This window comes from Pan troglodytes, chromosome 14, assembly GCF_028858775.2.
Source record: "Pan troglodytes isolate AG18354 chromosome 14, NHGRI_mPanTro3-v2.0_pri, whole genome shotgun sequence".
NCBI lineage: Eukaryota > Metazoa > Chordata > Mammalia > Primates > Hominidae > Pan > Pan troglodytes.
This window is the reverse complement of record NC_072412.2, coordinates 25,134,568-25,153,186: the sequence shown is the minus strand read 5'-3', so window position 1 is coordinate 25,153,186 and position 18,619 is coordinate 25,134,568. Positions and strand designations below refer to the sequence as shown.

Here is an 18,619-nt window from a genome sequence, read left to right as displayed (position 1 = left end):
TCGCAAGAGTTTAATACATGCTTTTGCCTGGATTCACATCTCTATAAAGGATGACAATATTTACACCTTTAAGTTCACAACTACAAGAGAGGAACCATGCCTGGAAAGTTCTCAGAAGCCCTAGTTTTATCCAAGTTGACCCCTGAAGATTAGGGAGAAAACTCACCAAGGTTCTATAAAGGAAATCTACTTTTAGAACATAATTCTCTACAACAGGATATGCCTACTCACAGGCATTTTAAAAAACTTATAATGCTACTTGCTCAGCAGGTATTATGTGCAATTTTTTTTTTAAGGATTAGAATGTCAATGGTTAATGGTTTGTAGAAGACAAAACCAGGTGCATTATGTTCTGTGCTGCTCTCAGTTGGGTGAACAAAGTTTTGGGAGAACAAATTACAGACTTTACTGCTAGCTCTATTATCTGATTTTTCACTTGTTACTTCATTTTCTTTTGTTGTTGTTCTTCATGGTGTAAGTAAATGAAAAATGTTGCTGAATATCTATCAGTTTTAGGAATGTAAAATTATTTTCTGTGGACACTATCATGAAGGCAGCACAGAAAATCAAAGCAGACACACAGAAGGTGCATCCCAGAGCCTACACAACATTGCTAATGATGTCATAAGTTGGACTCACTCCAACAGAGCTATGAAAGAACAAAAGTCAGAAAACATGAAACCTACACATGGTATAAACTGCTGTGTTCCAGAAAGAAGCAAATGCAAGAATAATGCATTGACACAAACCATGAAGTAAACTTGATGGAATGATGTGGTTATATCCTTTGAGAATATTACATAAAAAGGAAGAAGAAAAAGACATCCTATATGGAACAAAAAGAACAGAGAATCTGAGGCACATAGATGAGGATGTCTGCTATGCCTAATGGAAGAATTGCCTGAAGATCCATATAAAGAAATTTATTTATCTGGAATCAAATGGTGCACTTTGTAGACATTTTTTGCAAAACAGTACAGTTACAAAGATTAATAAATTGTTTTTGAGGGCATAGGTGTATTTTCATTTCCAAATACCAAAGAAACTAAAGTGAAAAACCTTGACGCCACAGCAGAAATATTATCTCCAGCTGGCTGCATTGCAATCACATAGTTTATGGGTCCAAGAAGCAGAGGCCAAAATGGAGCAGAAATGTGTGGCCACTGCATTTCTCTGGGTTATCAAATAAAAAAGCTCACTTGGATTTCACTTTGAAATGTCACTGTGTCTCAAATGCTCCAGTGTACAGAATATCTTTAGATGTTTGATCACAGAATACAACCAATTTGTCCGGCAACATGGCAGCAAGCTTGTGCCCCACCCAGCCCCGGTGTCTCTTTGCTTTTGAGTGCTTTCGTGTCTGCAATCTTCTGCGTCATGTGAAAAGCACTGTGCATAAATTGGGAACATGCAAAAGGAATTTGTCACAGGCAAGTCTTCAGTTTTCAACAGATTTGTGAGGATGGTGAAAAGATGATAGCTTAGACAATAAGCCCAAAGTTCCATATGACAAAAGTGTATTCAGCCAGTTCCTGTCCTCAGTTCTTTTTTAAAGAGCAAGTGCTTTCTGAATAGGTGAGACAGAGCAAGAAGGGCAAAAGGTCTGGGCAACAGATCAATGCTTTGAGAAACAAAACCACCATCATTCTAGAAATAGCTTAAGAATCTAAAATTTCTCCCATCTAAAATCTTTGAGTATTTCTGATGAACTGGCCAAAAAAATAGATATGGGAGAACAAAAAATTTTTGATTCCACTAGTAATGAAAAGTTGTATTTATCAGTAAATTCAGTGAGCACATGTACAACTCTTAAATTATACCTTTAAAATCATTTAAATTTTAAATTATTCATTTTATGTTCCTAAACTAAATGTATAATATTAAATAATTAAATGTGCCTTACTCTCTCAAAAATGTCTATTCTTACTAAAGACTTCACATTTTTTCAGGAATGTATCCATCTGGATTTTGTGACTAAATTGAAATGTAAAGTTAATACAAGCTTTTAGGATTACAGTGCTGTTTACTATTCTTTCAGCCACTCGTTTTTAAATTGCATTTTTTATACATTGAATATTTTTTAAAAATATTTAATTAGTATAAGAACATATGAATTGTTTCATATAATACATATAAAATCTTAATATATTGAAATCCAGAGATGTTTTCAAGTTAACTTGCTTCTGTCAGGATCTCAGACTAAATAAGAGTTCTTATTTTTGATCTTACAAATGGGTCACTGATTAGTAATTAGTAATTGTAATTACATATTGCTATTTTTCAAACAAGCATTCTTACATGTCCATTCACATAAAATAATACTGGCAACTAGCCTATTCTCACAAAGTGCATTACCTGATCCATGTTCCTGTCTGCGTGGAACATGTGACTGTTATGTTATGTCAGTCACATAACAAGAGATCAATTATCACATGATGCTATTTTGATTTCAGAGACAGTGTGTACACAAACTGTTGGTTCCTTCTTTATATGACTTGTATACTTAAGCAACAGTTAAATATAATCAAGAACAAAAATGAGAAAGTCTGAGGTCACAAGGCAAACTATGAAAACACAAACTTGGCAACTAATCTTTATCTCTCAAGGCTTTTCTCAACACAACCCAAAACAAAACAAAAGTAAACTAGATATAGAGATGATATAAAGCAAACTGTCTTCCATAACACTCACTTCTAATTTTTGTCATTTTGAAAAATCACCTCATTGCTAACGCCAATTGACTTTAGAACAATAAATGTCTTAATTTGAACACATATCATAAATTCATACTAATAAATATTTTGTGTATTTTTATATACAGTATTGAGGTTTTACTTAACTTTTTCTTTATTTTTAGAAACCAGGTCTTGCTATGTTGCCCAGGCTGGAGTGCAGTGTCTGTTCACACCCTGTAATCACGGCTCACTGCAGCCTCAAACTCCTGGACTCAGGTGATCCTCCTGCCTCAGCCTCTTGAGTAGCTGGGAATACAGGTGCATGCCACCGTGCCTGGCTAGAGATTTTACTCAATTTTTAACTTTGAGAATGGGATTCTATGGCTTTTAAGTAGTATGGTAATCACACATTCTAAAAATTTGTGTCATGTATGTCCCTTGCTTAAACTCCTCCCATGGAAATGTTTCCTGGTGGCTACAATCCAATGCCCTAGGACCCTGCTCACAAAGGCCTGTGTGATCTGGCTCCTGCTGCCTCTTAGATGTCTTAGATGACTTCGTCATGCATTTCCCAGGCACTGGTCACACCGAGCTTCCCTCCCACTCCCCCTGCAGGCCTTCCTATCAAATTCTGGTGCCTGGAACGTTCCTTCCCCAGATCTCCTCTTGGTTGACTGCTTGTTTAGGTCTCAGTTTAAATGTTGTCATGGCTCAGAAAATATGACCCTGAGCACTGTGAACTGAAGGAGACTGAGAAGGCCTCAGAAGCAAGAGGGTTGCTCTGATCCTCCCTACCTTTCAGTGGGAAGCACAGTCATGAAGGTGCTCACTGACCTTCCTTCCCTGAGAGGAGGCCATAAGACCTGCGTTCCAGAGTGGTCCTGCCCCACACCCAGCGGGAAGGAAGGCTGCACAGAGAGGCCCAGAGTCACAACAGACAGGTCTTGCTGAATTCCCCATGCTTGATAAATTACCCCCTTTTTTTCAATCACATTTTTGCATGACTGTCCGTTCTTCATTGGCATAAAAATACATACGGTTTTCCCTGGGTCTTTGGATCTTCATTTCTGAAGGCTCCCATGTCACAAAAAACTTTGACAAATAAGTCTGTTACGCTTTTCTCTGATTACTCTGACTGTTGTTACAGGAGTGTCAGCCATGAGCCTTGTAATGGATGAGGAAAGACATGACTTTTTTCTTCCCCGACAGTGTCATCTTAGGAGGCTTCCCTGACTGCTCCAGCACAGCCATTCACTCCCCGTTATGTCCTCTGGTTCATTTTCCTCCCAGGAGCCACCACTCACTGTCGCCCACTACCAGGCGAGCTCTAACGCCCCTCTCTTATTCTAGGCTGGAGTCTGGCCTGGCACTTCCTCCGTTTTTAATAAATGTCTGTTGCGTGGATACATAAATGACTCGCCCCACATTAGGCCAATCACTGGTTCTATTTGCTATGAGGCCAACATGTTTACTCATTAGTAACTGTGAAGTCCCAATTACCACCACCTAAGGGGCCTTGAGCCAATCCTAATTGCCAGAGAAAGAGAATAAACACTGAATAATCATATTATCACTGCCCTATTAGAAAAGGAAGACTTAACTGGGACTCACTGAATCACTAACAATCCAGGCTCTGTGACAGTCATTCACGTGTCCTGGTCTACAGAAGAATTTACTCTTAGATATACCAGCATGAGATTCATGCCAGGATTTTTTAAACCCAAGAATAATTTTTTTTTTCTGCTCCTGTTAATAGAGAAATGTTTCCAAAAATCCAATAAATCTATTGCTAAATGCAGTGATTCCTGCTACAATGACCATCTCTTGGTGATAACTTTTACATATTCTCCAAGTTCCTCTCAACCACAAGGCCAATGATGTCATTCACCCGTGACCTAACTGGACCTTGACTGGCTTTCCAAGTGCTGGCTATAGATACAGAACTAGTGTACCTTACAACAGAGACCACGTCAGGGGCCTGGGAGGACATGCTCTGTGCTGTAGTGTGCAAAAGCAGCCATCAAATACGAATAAAAAACATCCAGCATTTCTCCTGAGGCTTTTTTTTTTTTTTGAGCCGGAGTCTCGCTCTGTCCCCCAGGCTGGAGTGCAGTGGTGCGATCTCGGCTCACTGCAAGCTCCGCCTCCCAGGTTCACACCATTCTCCTGCCTCAGCCTCCCAAGTAGCTGGGACTACAGGCGCCCGCCACCAAGCCCGGCTAATTTTTTGTATTTTTAGTAGAGACGGGTTTTAACGTGTTTGCCAGGATGGTCTCCAATTCCTGACCTCGTGATCTGTCCGCCTCAGCCTCCCAAAATGCTGGGATTACCGGCGTGAGCCACCGCGCCCGGCCTCTCCTGAGTCTTCTTTTTGCCTGTAACAGTCCAGGACGTCCCAGGGATCCAGCAGTTCTCTCAGAGGCACTACAGAGTCACTTTAACCCTGAATGCTGGGGGGCCTGGGAGTCTACATTTCTTCTCTACGCCTTTGTAAGAACTTAGGGAGAGGCTCATTGAGAAATGAACAGTAGAATCCGGTTATTCCCAGATAACATCTAAATTGTAACTCAATTTCAGGATGGGTGTACCTGCCTGTTTGTTTTCAGGCTGGAATGTCTTACTCTCAGAGATCAGTCACAGTTGGAGGTAGGCAAAACGGGAAGCCGAAGGGAAAAGCAAACAACTCACTGATAACGCAGGAGAAAAGCGATTAGCAAAGAGATCCCAGAACCTCCTGAAGAACTAATCCCCGCCTGGAATGTACAATATCACTATTCAAATTATGTGACCTATACAATGGCAATTTTTTTTTGTGGCAAATCTACCTTTAAATGTTTCTATTGCTGCTCAAGTGGGTTAAATAAAACTATCCTCCCCAAAAAAGGATTAAAATATTTCATCACTACTTAAAAAGGGATACAGTGAGCTAGCTGTCCACACTAGTTTTGTTTGGAACTTTCTTGAAAAAAAGTCTTGTTGGCAAATAGAGAAAGTTGACATGGAACTAATTTAAGTCATAATTCAAAAAAGGAAATGTACCCAAGTCATCCTGGAAATACAGCCTGAAGCCATGTTACTAGCAAACTGCTAACACTGATGGTCTCTCCACACTTACCTTCCTCCATCAAGAGGACACTTCTTCCCATTTTCTCTCCAGGCATTTTCTAAAGATGCTGCACTTCTTCATCACAGCACCGGGCAAGTAGCTAAGCTCCTGATTAGATTTCTGATACAGCTATAGCACCGTTTTAAAGGTGAACAAGATGCTTAATAATAAATGACATCTGGTGTTTAATTTAAAAATTTTCTAATTATTAAACATCGGTCCATAAGAACAATAACAACAACAACAACAACAACAGGCTCTTGGAATTCAACATTCCTAAAATAACAGAGAATCAATTATTTTTAGTTGACACAGGCAGCTTAGGCATTAACTAAATGCTAATGAGGTGTTTTCCTTCCTGAAGAGTTTATTTTCCTCCTCCTCTCCTTCCTGTGCCCAGGATGCAAACAGTCACCAGAAGCCCGGCTGGGTCATGCGGGCAGCCTTTCGGTAATTTCCTGCCACATTCACTCCCTTTGTTCCACTAATGCATTTCCTCACCTGTCGCCAGTATTTGTCAGCAAGGCGAGAGCTTTAACTGGCCTTGCCTGGGAGCGTCGTTGGCTCTCCAGCTGTTCTCCTAAGAACTCTCCCCATTGTCTCAACTAAAATGTTTGCCGGCATTAGGCTTTGCCCAAGGTTCTTTGCTCTACAAGATTAAACGCATTCAATTAATTTTTTCATAGACCATACTAGGCTCCACGAAGGTGATTGTGGGTGGAAATTGGCTTCTTTAGCAAGGCTTCTCTTTCCTGAGCCATATCAAAATGTGAGCTGCGGCTGGGCATGGTGGTTCATGCCTGTAATCCTAGCACTTTAGGAGGCCGAGGGCGGGGAAGGGGGGTGGGGGTGGGGGTGGGGGTGGGGATGGATCACAAGGTCAGGAGTTCAAGACCAGCCTGGCCAAGATGGTGAAACCCCGTCTCTACTAAAAATACAAAAATTAGCTGGGCATGGTGGCGGGTGCCTGTAATCCCAGCTACTCAGGAGGCTGAGGCAGAGAATTGCTTGAACCTGGGAGGCAGAGGTTGCAGCGAGCTGAGGTCGCACCACTGCACTCCAGCCTGGGCGATAGAGCCAGATTCTGTCTCAAAAAACAAACAAACAAACAAACAAAATGAGCTGCTTTCACACACTGTTTTCCCTTTATTTGCTCTGAATTTGTCCGCTGGTTTGGCTTCAGCATTTCTTGGGGGGAGGGTATGATTTCTCTGCTTGGTCCAAGTTCTTCCTACATGTAGGGATCTAAAAGACAACAACATGCAACTACGATTCTCTAGCTTCCTTGAATTCTGCACTCAGCTTCACCAGACAGCAGACCGTGACCCTTTTCATCAGACCATGCTAGAAGGTAAGCACCCCTCCTGGTCTCTCTGGGTGCTCTGTGGCTTTCCAGTCTCTCTAATAAAGATGTAATTGCCAATGCAAGCATTTGGGTGGCTCTCCACATCTTGGCTCGGTAGAAGGAGGCCTGAAGTAAGAAGATGCAGGTTTGCCTCTCTTCAGTTGGGTGACACTGAGCAGACGTGACTCCATCTCTCTGAGGCCTCATCGCCTTTTCTGCACATGAGGAAGCTTTCATTTGCTGCATGTGGGGATCAGTGTTATGATAAAAAAAAATAAAGTGGAGCATAATGAATAAGTCCATGGCATTAAAAACCAGGAAGACAGGTCTCGGCATGGCGGCACATCCCTGTAATCCCAGCTACTTGGGAGGCTGAGGCAGGAAGATGGAGTGAGCCCAGGAATTCAAGCCCAGCCTTGGCAACATAATGGGACTCTGTATCTTAAAAACAAAACAAAACAAAACAGAAAAACAAGAGAAAGTTCTCCAGATTCAGAGGAACTTGAGGAACACAGAAACCAAATGCTATGTGTGAACCTTGCCCAGATCCTAACACAAATCAGTCAATCCTAAAAGGCAGGGCTGAGGCATCCAGAGAGTCTTTTTATGGACTGGGTGTTTGACTGATACCAAGGAATTATTATTAACTTGTTAGATGTGATCATGGGGACTGGAGTTCTACATTTAATAACATAAACAAGCATGCTGTGTATCACAGATATTATAAAGTCTCATGGAATATTTAGAGATGCCTCCTAAAGCATAGGTGGACTGTCGTGATGACTGGGATTGGCTTTATGTTTCAGGAAAGAAAGACTCTGAGCAGAAGGGGGTGAGATGAAGCAGTTCTGGCCGAATCTTGATAATGATTGGACCTGGGCAATGATTTCATAAGAGCTTATTGTGCTCATCTCCCTAATACTGTGTATGCTTGAATATTTGAATAATGAAAATAAAACTTTTTTTTTTTTTTTTTTTTTTTTTGAGATGGAGTCTCACTCCGTCCCCCAGGCTGGAGTGCAGTGGCACGATCTCGGCTCACTGTAAGCTCCACCTTCCGGGTTCACGCCATTCTCCTGCCTCAGCCTCCTGAGTAGCTGGGACTACAGGTGCCCACCACCACGCCTGGCTAATTTTTTTTTGTATTTTTAGTACAGACGGGGTTTCACCGTGTTAGCCAGGATGGTCTCGATCTCCTGACCTCGTGACCCGCCCACCTCGGCCTCCCAAAGCACTGGGATTACAGGCATGAGCCACCGCACCCGGCCGAAAATAAAACTTTTAAAATTAGTGTTTTAAGGGAAGCCCAGGCTGCCATCAGCACAGCAGGGAAGTTGGTGACGTCAGAGAGTGTGTCCTGAGGTGGACGGCATTTGTTCCCAGGACAAGGCCTGTCCTGCTGCCCCTGAGTAGCCCACGCGTGGCCCAGTGCTCGGGACACAGTGCAACACCATCGTATAAAACCAGTCAATCAAGAAGGGCCAAGGGTAGCATCAACCACAGAAGGGCACAGCGTGGAGAGGACAGGGGAGGTGGAGGCTGAGGGTCGTACATGTGAGAAGAGAAGCAGAGGCAGAAATCGCTGTGGCTCTGGTCTGTACTGGCTCAGCAGGTGGTGGGCTGAGGGCAGAAGGTGGTATGATGAGGCTGCGCTTCACAAAGGATGTCTTCAGCTGTGGGATGGTGGGTGAAGAGGGACAGGCACCACCCCAAGGGACCAGGGGGGATGACTGTGCAGATGCTGGGAAGACGCCGAGACCTGGCACCCAGGGATGCGCAGGACATGAGGGGACAGTGTGGACACTGAGAGCGAGTCTGCAGTGTGGGAAAAATTCATCCCGATGGAGCAGGAGACTCTGAAGGAAGGGCTGGTTCTGGGGAGGAGTGGCAAGGACCGGCATAGACATTACAGACAGACTGCGGCTCAGATGGACAGGGGCAAGCTGGTGAGAGATCCTGGGGCAGAAGGGACAGCCTGGACTGTGTACACTGTCCTCTTCACAAAGAGGAGCTCCTTGAAGCCGTAATCCAAAGGCTGTCTTGAGGAGACCACCAAGATTCAGAACTCACTACAGTCCCCACCACACCCCCATCCAACATTCACTACGGCCGTTCGTCCACACCACTCCCATGTCCCTGGGATTCTGTTAGATTTCTCCCTTTTACCTCAGACTAGGGGGCACACCCCGACGATGCAACTCGGAGAGCCTGCTGCATTCACATCTTCCCCAGGCTTACATGTTAGATGGTAAACACGGCCAGTGAAATGTACTTGTTATGCAGCTTTTCAGTTAGGGGACGCTTCCTGAGCATCTACATAGGCTATAGATTTAATCTGCATTATTTATTTAAACCTCAAAGCGAACGTATGATGAGAAAACTGAAGTTCAGAGAAGTTAATAACCCAGCCAAGGCCACACAGCTAAGCTAGAGCCCAGCTCAGGCCATCTGTCTCTGCCGTCTGCACTCGCTTCTCTGCTTCATGACAGAGCTGAGGAAAAAAAATGCAGCTGGAAGGAAAATAAATCTCAACCAGGTGCTGGAAGCAGACACTTGCCACCTGGCCTGGAGAGGTTTGCTGAAAGGATGCCCTAATTTCCTATCCTTTTGGCTGGAAAAAAAGCCAATAATAGGTATTTTAGGAGGAAAGTGTGGGAGAGGTGGGACGAAAGCAAAAGGGAGATGCACCACACGTGCACTGCCAACGGCCAGTACTGTGAAAAAACCGATTTCCTGAAGTGACACAGTCATTGTTGGAGTCCGGTGCAAAGGGCCTGCATCCCTCCTGCCTCAGGCTGGCTCAGCGACACGCTCAGCCTGGCAGTGGGACTGATTTTGACTTAGAGGTGTGATGATACTAAACAGCTTTTTCAACACTGTTTTAAAGATCAAAGGATTTCCGTTAAAGATCAAAGCATGACAGGTATTTTTGAGTTGAGTACTCACTCAGAATGCATTGGGGAGTTTGTGTTGTTTCATTTTTTTAATACGACTGGTTTTCAAAAGAGCACTCGAGAGCACTGCCTGGAGTGGAGGAACAATCTTTGGTTTGTCTGAAATCTTGCTGCTGTGGTTCAGGCTCTGTTCCTATTTTTCGGCAGAGAGAGCTCCATTAGGATCCCAGGCCACCTGTCCAAGGCTGTGACCAGGGCCCTGCCTGTTTAGAGGCAGCCTGGATGAAATGGAAGCCACAGAGCAAGAAAGAGTCAGGTTTCCCTCCTGAATTCCCTGGCGGTGATGGGCCGTCCAGATTACCCCGGGTCACAGGGCCACGCACAGATGTTCACAGAACACAAAACCGAAGGGAGACGAGGCGACGGCTCGCCAGAAGGTTTAAGACCAGCCACACAGCTACCTTCACCAAAGTCACAGCGTAAGCTACACCCAGGGAAAGCACTTAAGGGGAAGATAATCCACTGCCTTCCTGGCAAAGGCAGGGGCAGCAACCGGGTCTGTTTACCCTTGACAATGGAGAAAATCAGCCCTGGGCTCACCCCACCCCACCCCACTCCCACCAACTGGGATGAACAGAGTGAAAGGTGATCTAGAAATAGAACAAGCTCTCCTTGTTTATTCAGGCTATGCGTAACTCAAAAACTAGATGTTTTCAACAAATATATTCCCCCTTTTTTTTCTTGCTTGCCATTGTACCTAAAATATTACAGGGCAACCACTTATCTCATTCCAAAAAAAATTAAGGAACAAAAGTCTGTCATCTTACACGCCGTCATCGGTTTATATTGTATCTGTAAAAGTGAGTGGCCACAGATAGATTTTCTTTCACCAGGAAAGAAATTTGCATGGCTTACACTTCAGGAATAAAGAAGGGAAAGATATTACCAAGACATTAAAAAACAAAGAATTTTCTTCCATTTAGCTCCTCATTGTTTAGACACTCAAAATAACGACATGCAGGGTAGACTATTTCATGTGCGGTGCGGGGGGTTCCTGCTTCCCCGGGTAGGGATTACTGGGAAGACAGTTTGGGAAAAGGTATTCTGATCAACCCAAACAGTCACACGTGTCCAGTGTCTATAAGGCGCACAAACACCACATCGTGAAAAACACTCCTTCAAGAAGAACAAACTAAAATCAAGACAAACATTTTTATTCACTCCCTAAAGCACTTTCTTCACTGTGCTTTCTGGATATCTAATTCCCTGATCTCACCCTTTCTCATTATCTGCTTCTTCATGAGAACAGGCTTATTAAAGTATCAATTCCACAGGTTGATTTTGGAAGACAAGATCCACTAATGAGAAAGTGCAGAAGCATGTTCATGAAAATTTAACTTTATCAAAATAGTATAAAAGTATGGGGCTTAGACAAGTTCAATAAAATGTTAGATGAAAATATTTTATTGAATGAATAAAAGGCACAGAGAGAAACTTAGAATCCCTGGCTACCATTTCAAAATTGTAATTGTAAATTTGGTACAAGAGGGTTTTCTAAAAAGATTAATGCATACAGATTTTTTTTGTTCTACTTCCTGTGATTACATTCCTAAGAAAAACTGCTAGAATATTTGCCAGTGACTTGGACCTGGGTTTTATGACCTGGCAGAATGTCCTTTAAGGGGCCCTAAGCAATGCTGTCAGGACTGAGCTGAGTAAGCCCCTGGGGTTAGGGATGCTGAGGACCCCTGGGGGTGCCCTGGCTTGGCTGGCACAGGAAGGCAGGAGAGGGAGTGGGCTTCAGGGAGGATGGGCTCCTGGCCTGTGCATCTTTGCAAGGGTAAGATTTGCTAATCTTACATCACAAATGCCTCTCCATGTGTGAGTCTATGTTAGCTGTACTCTCAAGCAATGAGATAAACTGCCCCCTCCCTGGAGGCCTGGTGACTGTCAGCATCTCTCTGTGGCCACTTTGTGCACATCCGACACACGAGCTGACACACAGGCACCAGTGTGTCAGCTCATCTGGCACTGAAGTCACCGTCCTTTCCCCACTACCACCTCACTAGACTTTGGTATTGCCAGTCAGTCAGCCAGCAAATATTGACAGAGTTTCCTGTGTGGTTAACAGCTAGAGAGATACACAAATCAGCTGAAAGATCAGATAAGGGTAGGAAAGAAGGAACAGGGAGGGGTGAGAAGAGACAAAAACACTCAGGACCCCTCAAAGAGGTGGGGGTCTATAAGATCTTTAGAAGGGAGGACAGAGCTGAAGACAGACTTCTTAGTCTCTACCCTCCACCCCTCAGGAATCTAAGCAGGTGTGAAAGAAGAAAACAAAGGTTGTAAGAGAACAATTGTGAGGCAGCTTAGGAGGCCAAGCAGGACAGCATAGACTCTGTGCAGAGAGCAGCACGCCACCATTATCCAGTTTGCAGATGGACCACCCAGAAAATCTGTGAGTAATTAGGAGTGAGAAAAACAAATGGGAGGGGGTCACTGAGGAGGATGAGCGGCAGAGCCCCCAAACTGTGTTCTGGCTAGGAATTCCAAAGTGAAGCAAGATGCTGGGACTAGAAGAAAAGGAAAATGGTGCAACCAAATGGGAGTATGCAGGCCCACCCGTGCATGTGTGCGCGCACACGTGCACAGAAACACACACACACACACCATCATATGAACTAAAAAGTGAAATTTACAAGGAACCAGAAAATACGACTTTCAAATGTAGACGGTAGGAAACCGCATTTAAGCTCTTATTTTCTGATATCCATTTGAACATTTAAAAATGAATTTTGAACAGGATAAGTGAATTTTAAAAATAACATTCATTTATCAACAACAAGCAAAAATGGGCTCACACACTCTTTCAAGGCTGACAGCCCACGACTTCCTTCAATACAATTCAAGGCCGACAGCTCATGACTCTCCTGCCAAAGTGAAGATGAGCAGCTGACCTTTTACACACCTGAGATGGGTCAGGCAATATGCTGCGTTGTACATATTTCACGAACCCTAATCCCCCAAAGAAAATATTAGCCTTCTTCTATGACAGATGAAGAGACAATCTGATCATATGAAATATCCTGCACAAGGCCTCACCGGTAGGTTGCAAAGCCAGAATTCAAACGCAGGTCCTGTATCTCTGCAAAATGCATGTGGCCCTCCAAACTGGGTGGTTGGTCCCTGCACACAGTGTTGGACCTGAGCCTTGGCATGTGCCACTCCCTCTGCCCAAATCACACTCTCAGCAGTTCTGTCCATTCAAGACCCTCCCATCCTCAAAAGCCTGTTGTTCATCCATCTCCAACATGAAGCCTTTCTTGATTGCTCAAGCCAGATGACCCCTCCCCACATCAGAACAAACACGCTAAAGCACATTCTCACACCACATTATATGTGATGTTGTCCTGTAAAATGTTTGACAGGAGTTTGAGAATTTTGCTCTGAAATTCTCATTTTACTTAGAAATTACTTATGCCCCCTCAGCAAGCATTGTGTATACTTGAGATATAAGGGAGCCTGTAAGTTGTTTCTAAGTATAATAAACTTATTGTCCTTACTAAACTTAACGGTTAAGAGTGATATGCATTTTATAGGGTTTTAAACATTTATTAATTTCATTATGCAGTGTTTCCTGCTCCCTAATTTTTGGAGCTTATGAATATGTTTTTTTTCAGGTCTCAAAGAGCACGGTAGGTCCCTGAAACTCTAACAGGTCCTGAGCCCTATGCCTCAGCTGTCTGATAGATAGAACAGCCCTGAACAAGCCTCAACCACGGGTAGTGGTTATATGTACATCTGCGGTAAAATCAGCCTCCATCCCCATGTATTCACAAACTTAAGCTTATGGAAGACAGTGCTTTTTGTCTTGTTGACTGATGATTTTTTACAGTGACTAGCATAGCTGCTATAAAATGAATGCTTAATAAACTTACTAAAAAATAACTCATAAATAAATACAAAACCACAACTTCAACTCTATGCCATCATCCCTTTTCTAAAATCTGTTTGAAATTGTATTTTGAAAGCCTCTCAAAATGTTTGCATTCTCTTTCTTTAACAAAAAAATTACTTTGTCTTCATTGCTTTAAAAGATGGTACAAATAAACACAATATAAAGCAAAACATAAAGTGGGGACCTCTATAAGTATTTGATTTCTTGATGTTTGTTTCATTAGCAGTTGGTTACTGATTTCCTTCTAAGCATTTATAGGAGAGCTGTACTCAGAATATTATAGATATTCCATGTCCTTAATAGAGCAATGGCTTTTTAGTACCCTGCAAATTGTTCTCAGGCCCAAAGAAATTTCCCTTGATGGTACATAGATTTTAACAGAGTGCACTCTAACAACATTTTAACATCTTGTGTGATGAAACAAAAACTGCACACAGACCCAGCTGTTCCTTGTGGGGAAGGGCAGGCTCATGTTCAGGAGGAATAAGGAGAGCAAGCGGCAGTGTCTGTTCCAGGAGTTCACACGATTCCTTTCACTCCCAGCAGAAAATGTTAGCATTAAAAACTACTCCCCCATTTAGATATGCTGAAGTGGAATGTAACAGGTTTACATGAATAACAACATGCATTATTTCACATGCAAACCTTCACACTGTAGATACTCATCCTTGGGTACAGTACTTGGGTTTGAAATTCAAAGGCCTAGCTTTAACTCCTCTGTGGTAATACTGCTAACTCTGGACTCTTCCACCTTAAGATAATACTGCCACAACATCGATTTTCTGCACATGAGTTGTTTTGCTCACTTCTAAACCCAATAAAACCCCCAGTCTTACCTGGAGACTTCCAGAGATTTAGGTTTCATGTAGTCACTGAGAGTATGATTTAAATCTGAGAATAACCAGAATTCTTAAGCCTGAGCATACTGTGCTCCCATCGAAAACCAAGATGAGAAAAAGAAATACAGGAAGGAATAAGGGAAAAGGGCCGGGAGAACCTGTGTTCTGTGCGGACTGGAACGGAGTTCCCCACCTCTTTCCATTGCTATCCCGCAGCACCGCTTTTCCCAGGACTCGAGACTTGGTTTCCAGCTCCTGCACCTCCTCCAGCAATGTCTTTTTGCAGGTGTGCTTGGCTCTGTGTTATGAGGAAAAGACAAAACGAACATGGCATAGAGACTTGACACAGCTGGGAAAGACAGGCCGCTCCCCTCTCAGGCCACAGCCAAATGCCCTTTGGTGGAGGCCGAGGCTCGGGAAGTGGTGGAGCTTTCACAGTCTCCATGCATGACCCAGGTTCCATCTCCACAGCCCGGAAGCATCCTGAGTGCTGCAGACCAGACCCGGATCATGCATGTCAAGAGTCACCCCCACCCCGCAAAGAACCAGAAGTCGGCCGAGCAGCCCAGTCACTCAAAGACTGGGTGGGGTTCACGAAGACCCAGGGTCTGCCTCTAGAGCATTTCTTGTCAGGAACTGAAAACCAAGAAGACACTTTAAACCCTCACCTTAGTGAACAGGCACTGGTTCCCTGGTCCAAGGACCCCAGCTGCAGTCAGAGAGCCCAGGGGTTAGCAAGTTTCCTCCCTCCCTCTTTAGCGTGAAAAGAGCCACTGCCACAGCAGCCACGGGGCTTAGGATGCTAGAGTGCACGGTCTGGATGCAAAACCAGAGGCTTGAAACGTGGAGTCAACACAAATCCAGAGTGCAGGTTTCCCATCTTCCTCTGGCAACAACTCACCATTGGAGTCCACACACGCAGGCCTCAGTGACATTAATACAACTTATGAAATAACCCGCAGCCTGGACAGCTCACTCTTCTTGAATGGTAGGAAGAGTTCCCTCTACCCTTTTACTGAGGACACTAAGATGAATACCTCACAATGCTCAAATAATTGGCCGATCTCAGAGTCTTTGTAAAATGGAAACTAAACTAAGCTAAAAGTGAGCTACCAGTTGGAAACAATCTAGCTACTAGTTGGAAACAGTCTAGGTGAAAAGACATTTAACCAGATATAGGTTATATAAGAGAAAAAAACTGTAAAGGGAAAAGGCTCATAAATTAGTAACATACCAGACTGAAAAGCTTTGCATCGGTTTAATTTAAATATAAATACATGTGAGGATCCTGCTATGTACCAGGACCCAAAGACAGAATGAGAACAAAAACTGAGCACCTTTGCCCAGAAATGAAAACGGTGTCATGGGAACATTCTGAAGATGTGGGCTCTTCCTGCAGAATCCTGTACCACCTCACCCACCCTCCACCTTCAAGGAAAGAAAGCCTGTTAAGATAATGTGAGCCATCTCCCGACACTCCGAGTTAATCTATAATGGAGTATTAGCACTGAGACACTTTATATGCCCCTGTCATCCTTTCCCCCAAAGTAAACAAGGGAAAGCCACACAGGCTTTAACACATAATACCTTACTTAATTCCATCAAACAGTGTCCTGAGACTCAGGATTGATAAAATACTGCAGTTCAAAGCAGAGCCTGTGGAATTTTAATTTAAACAATAAATGAGCAAATATCTAACAGTTTGCTGGAAAGGAGAGTCAAAAACGATGTTAAAATGTACCCTGTTCATTATTATGTAACATGTGGGGCCCCAAAAGTGGTCTTTTATCTCCTGGGCTTCTGGGGTTAGACTGACAACAAAGCCACCGAGTGCCTGCCCCACCTGCCCTGAGCCACGGGCTTGCATGGGTCCTAGAACAGCCTAGCTACTCCTGAAGGATGAGCAGCATCGCTGGTTCTTCCAGGATCCCTCTCTCCACCATCACCCTCCCTCTCTCTCCCTCTCCCCTTTCCCCTGCACAGGGGTAGAACAGACCCCATTGTTATTTCCCAGGCTGGGAGGAAAGGGGGTTCCTAAGTGGGAGGCTGGAATAGGAAGGTTGGCCACTGGGAACCTACAGCTTAGGTCAGAATCCAACCCACTGTGGAAGCTGCTGGTTTTTACTCAATCACAACATGGCCTCAGAGGGCAATGGTCTGAGCATGTCAGTGCTCCCAGGCATTGTGCGTGCTCTCAGGGGATGAAACTGTGCCCATATTCAAGAGTTACTCAGCAATTTGATACTATTTCCACTAGTTTAGCCCCTGTGAGCTAGCCTGGGAACTTTGTTGCTATTGGAAAACACTGAATTGCAATGCTGGGGATGATTCAACTTCTCTTTCTGCATGCATTTAACAGCACCTGAGTAAAGGGAGGCTGGCAATTTAAAACCCTGTTCCCAAGCACCTTTATCTAATAACGCCTGAATTAGAAAAACTGATTCTAAAATCTCCCCTGTCTAAAGGCTACATGTGAGTGGTCTAAAATTAATATTTATAGGTTATAAAGTCAGTTGTTAAGCATTAGCCACTGGCATGTCACTTAGGTCTTACCAGGAGCTGGGGTTTGGCGTGTTCTGAGTCATAGCTTTGACAGAGTAAGTCCCTTATCTGTAAATGGCTTATTGCCCAGTGGTCCAGGGCTTGCTTCATCTAACCCCACATCGAGAGGCTGGATGACCACAGAAGGGACAGAGTTGGGGTGCTGGCTACTGACTCAAGAGTGTGAGAGTTGTCTGTGAGTCTTCAGATATACCTAAGGGTGTCTCCAGGTTCTCAGAGACTTTTAAAAGAAATAGACTGTTTAAGGATTTTGAACTTTCCATCCTTTTTTTTTTTTTTTTTCTGAAACTCTTTCCCTGGACTCTTCTTTTGTATGCAAGAACAGCAAGTCAAAAGGAAACATATAATTCTAAACCTGGATGGAAGTGTAAATATAACGTGCTGCAAAAGAAATTAGTTTAGTTAGAAAGTTAAAAGAAATCAAGGCCCATTTGTGTATAGAAATTGCTCATTACCTCTTCTTTCCATTTAACTGCCTATCTGGGATTATAATAAGGAAATGAAGTCATTCTGGAATCGGGGACTGTATTGTTGATGTACAGTAAAATACAAGAGATACAGCTAGATAAAAGCAAATGGGTTCCTCTGTGTTCAGTGGCCTTGAGCTTGTATTATTTTTATAAAGCAATACTAACAAATTTCACCTAGATGAAAGTGGGTATGTGGCAGCTTACCTAAGCATGCTGTCATCAGTAAACATTTTGGATGAATATAAGCGCAGGGATATTAAAATAGTTCTGGGCAATTTAAACTTCATGCATCTAACAAAATTACTCATTAGCCAGGTATCACATATAATCAATCAATTATTTTAATAAAAGGTAGCTTAGTTTTGTCCCATATGAAAATTTTGGTTAGCAGGATAATAGCGCAGGCATTTTATGGCGTGCCAAATCTGACTTAAGATAGTCTAATAATGGATCTTCATCCAGAAAGCTGACAGACTTCATGGAAAAAGTGATTGAATTACCTCATTCTGGTTCTCTTTTCTTACTCTTAACAGCTCAGGTCCTGAAATGGAAGCGAGAAACTGGGCAAAGAAATGGGGAAAATGCAGAAAGATGGAGCAACTCACTTTCTTCAGTGCTCACAGAAATATACTTGAAAAGGCAGGCCTGCCTTGATCTGGAATTTAAAAGCTTTTTTTTCTTTGAGATGGAGTCTCACTCTGTCGCCCAGGCTGGAGTGCAACTGGCGCGATCTCGGCTCACTGCAAACTCCGCCTCCCGGGTTCAAGCCG

At 43.5% G+C, this 18,619-nt stretch overlaps 1 protein-coding gene across 2 annotated transcripts in view; it reads right to left on the bottom strand.

Moving 5' to 3' along the window:
- Positions 1-18,619, bottom strand: part of ATP8A2 (ATPase phospholipid transporting 8A2) — a 648,977-nt gene that overhangs the window by 37,783 nt on the left and 592,575 nt on the right. For both annotated transcript variants that reach the window (XM_522636.9, XM_009426757.5), the window contains exon 35: positions 15,011-15,115. In XM_522636.9, coding sequence (XP_522636.4) covers positions 15,011-15,115 — 105 coding nt within the window. The remainder of the gene's footprint in view (positions 1-15,010; positions 15,116-18,619) is intronic.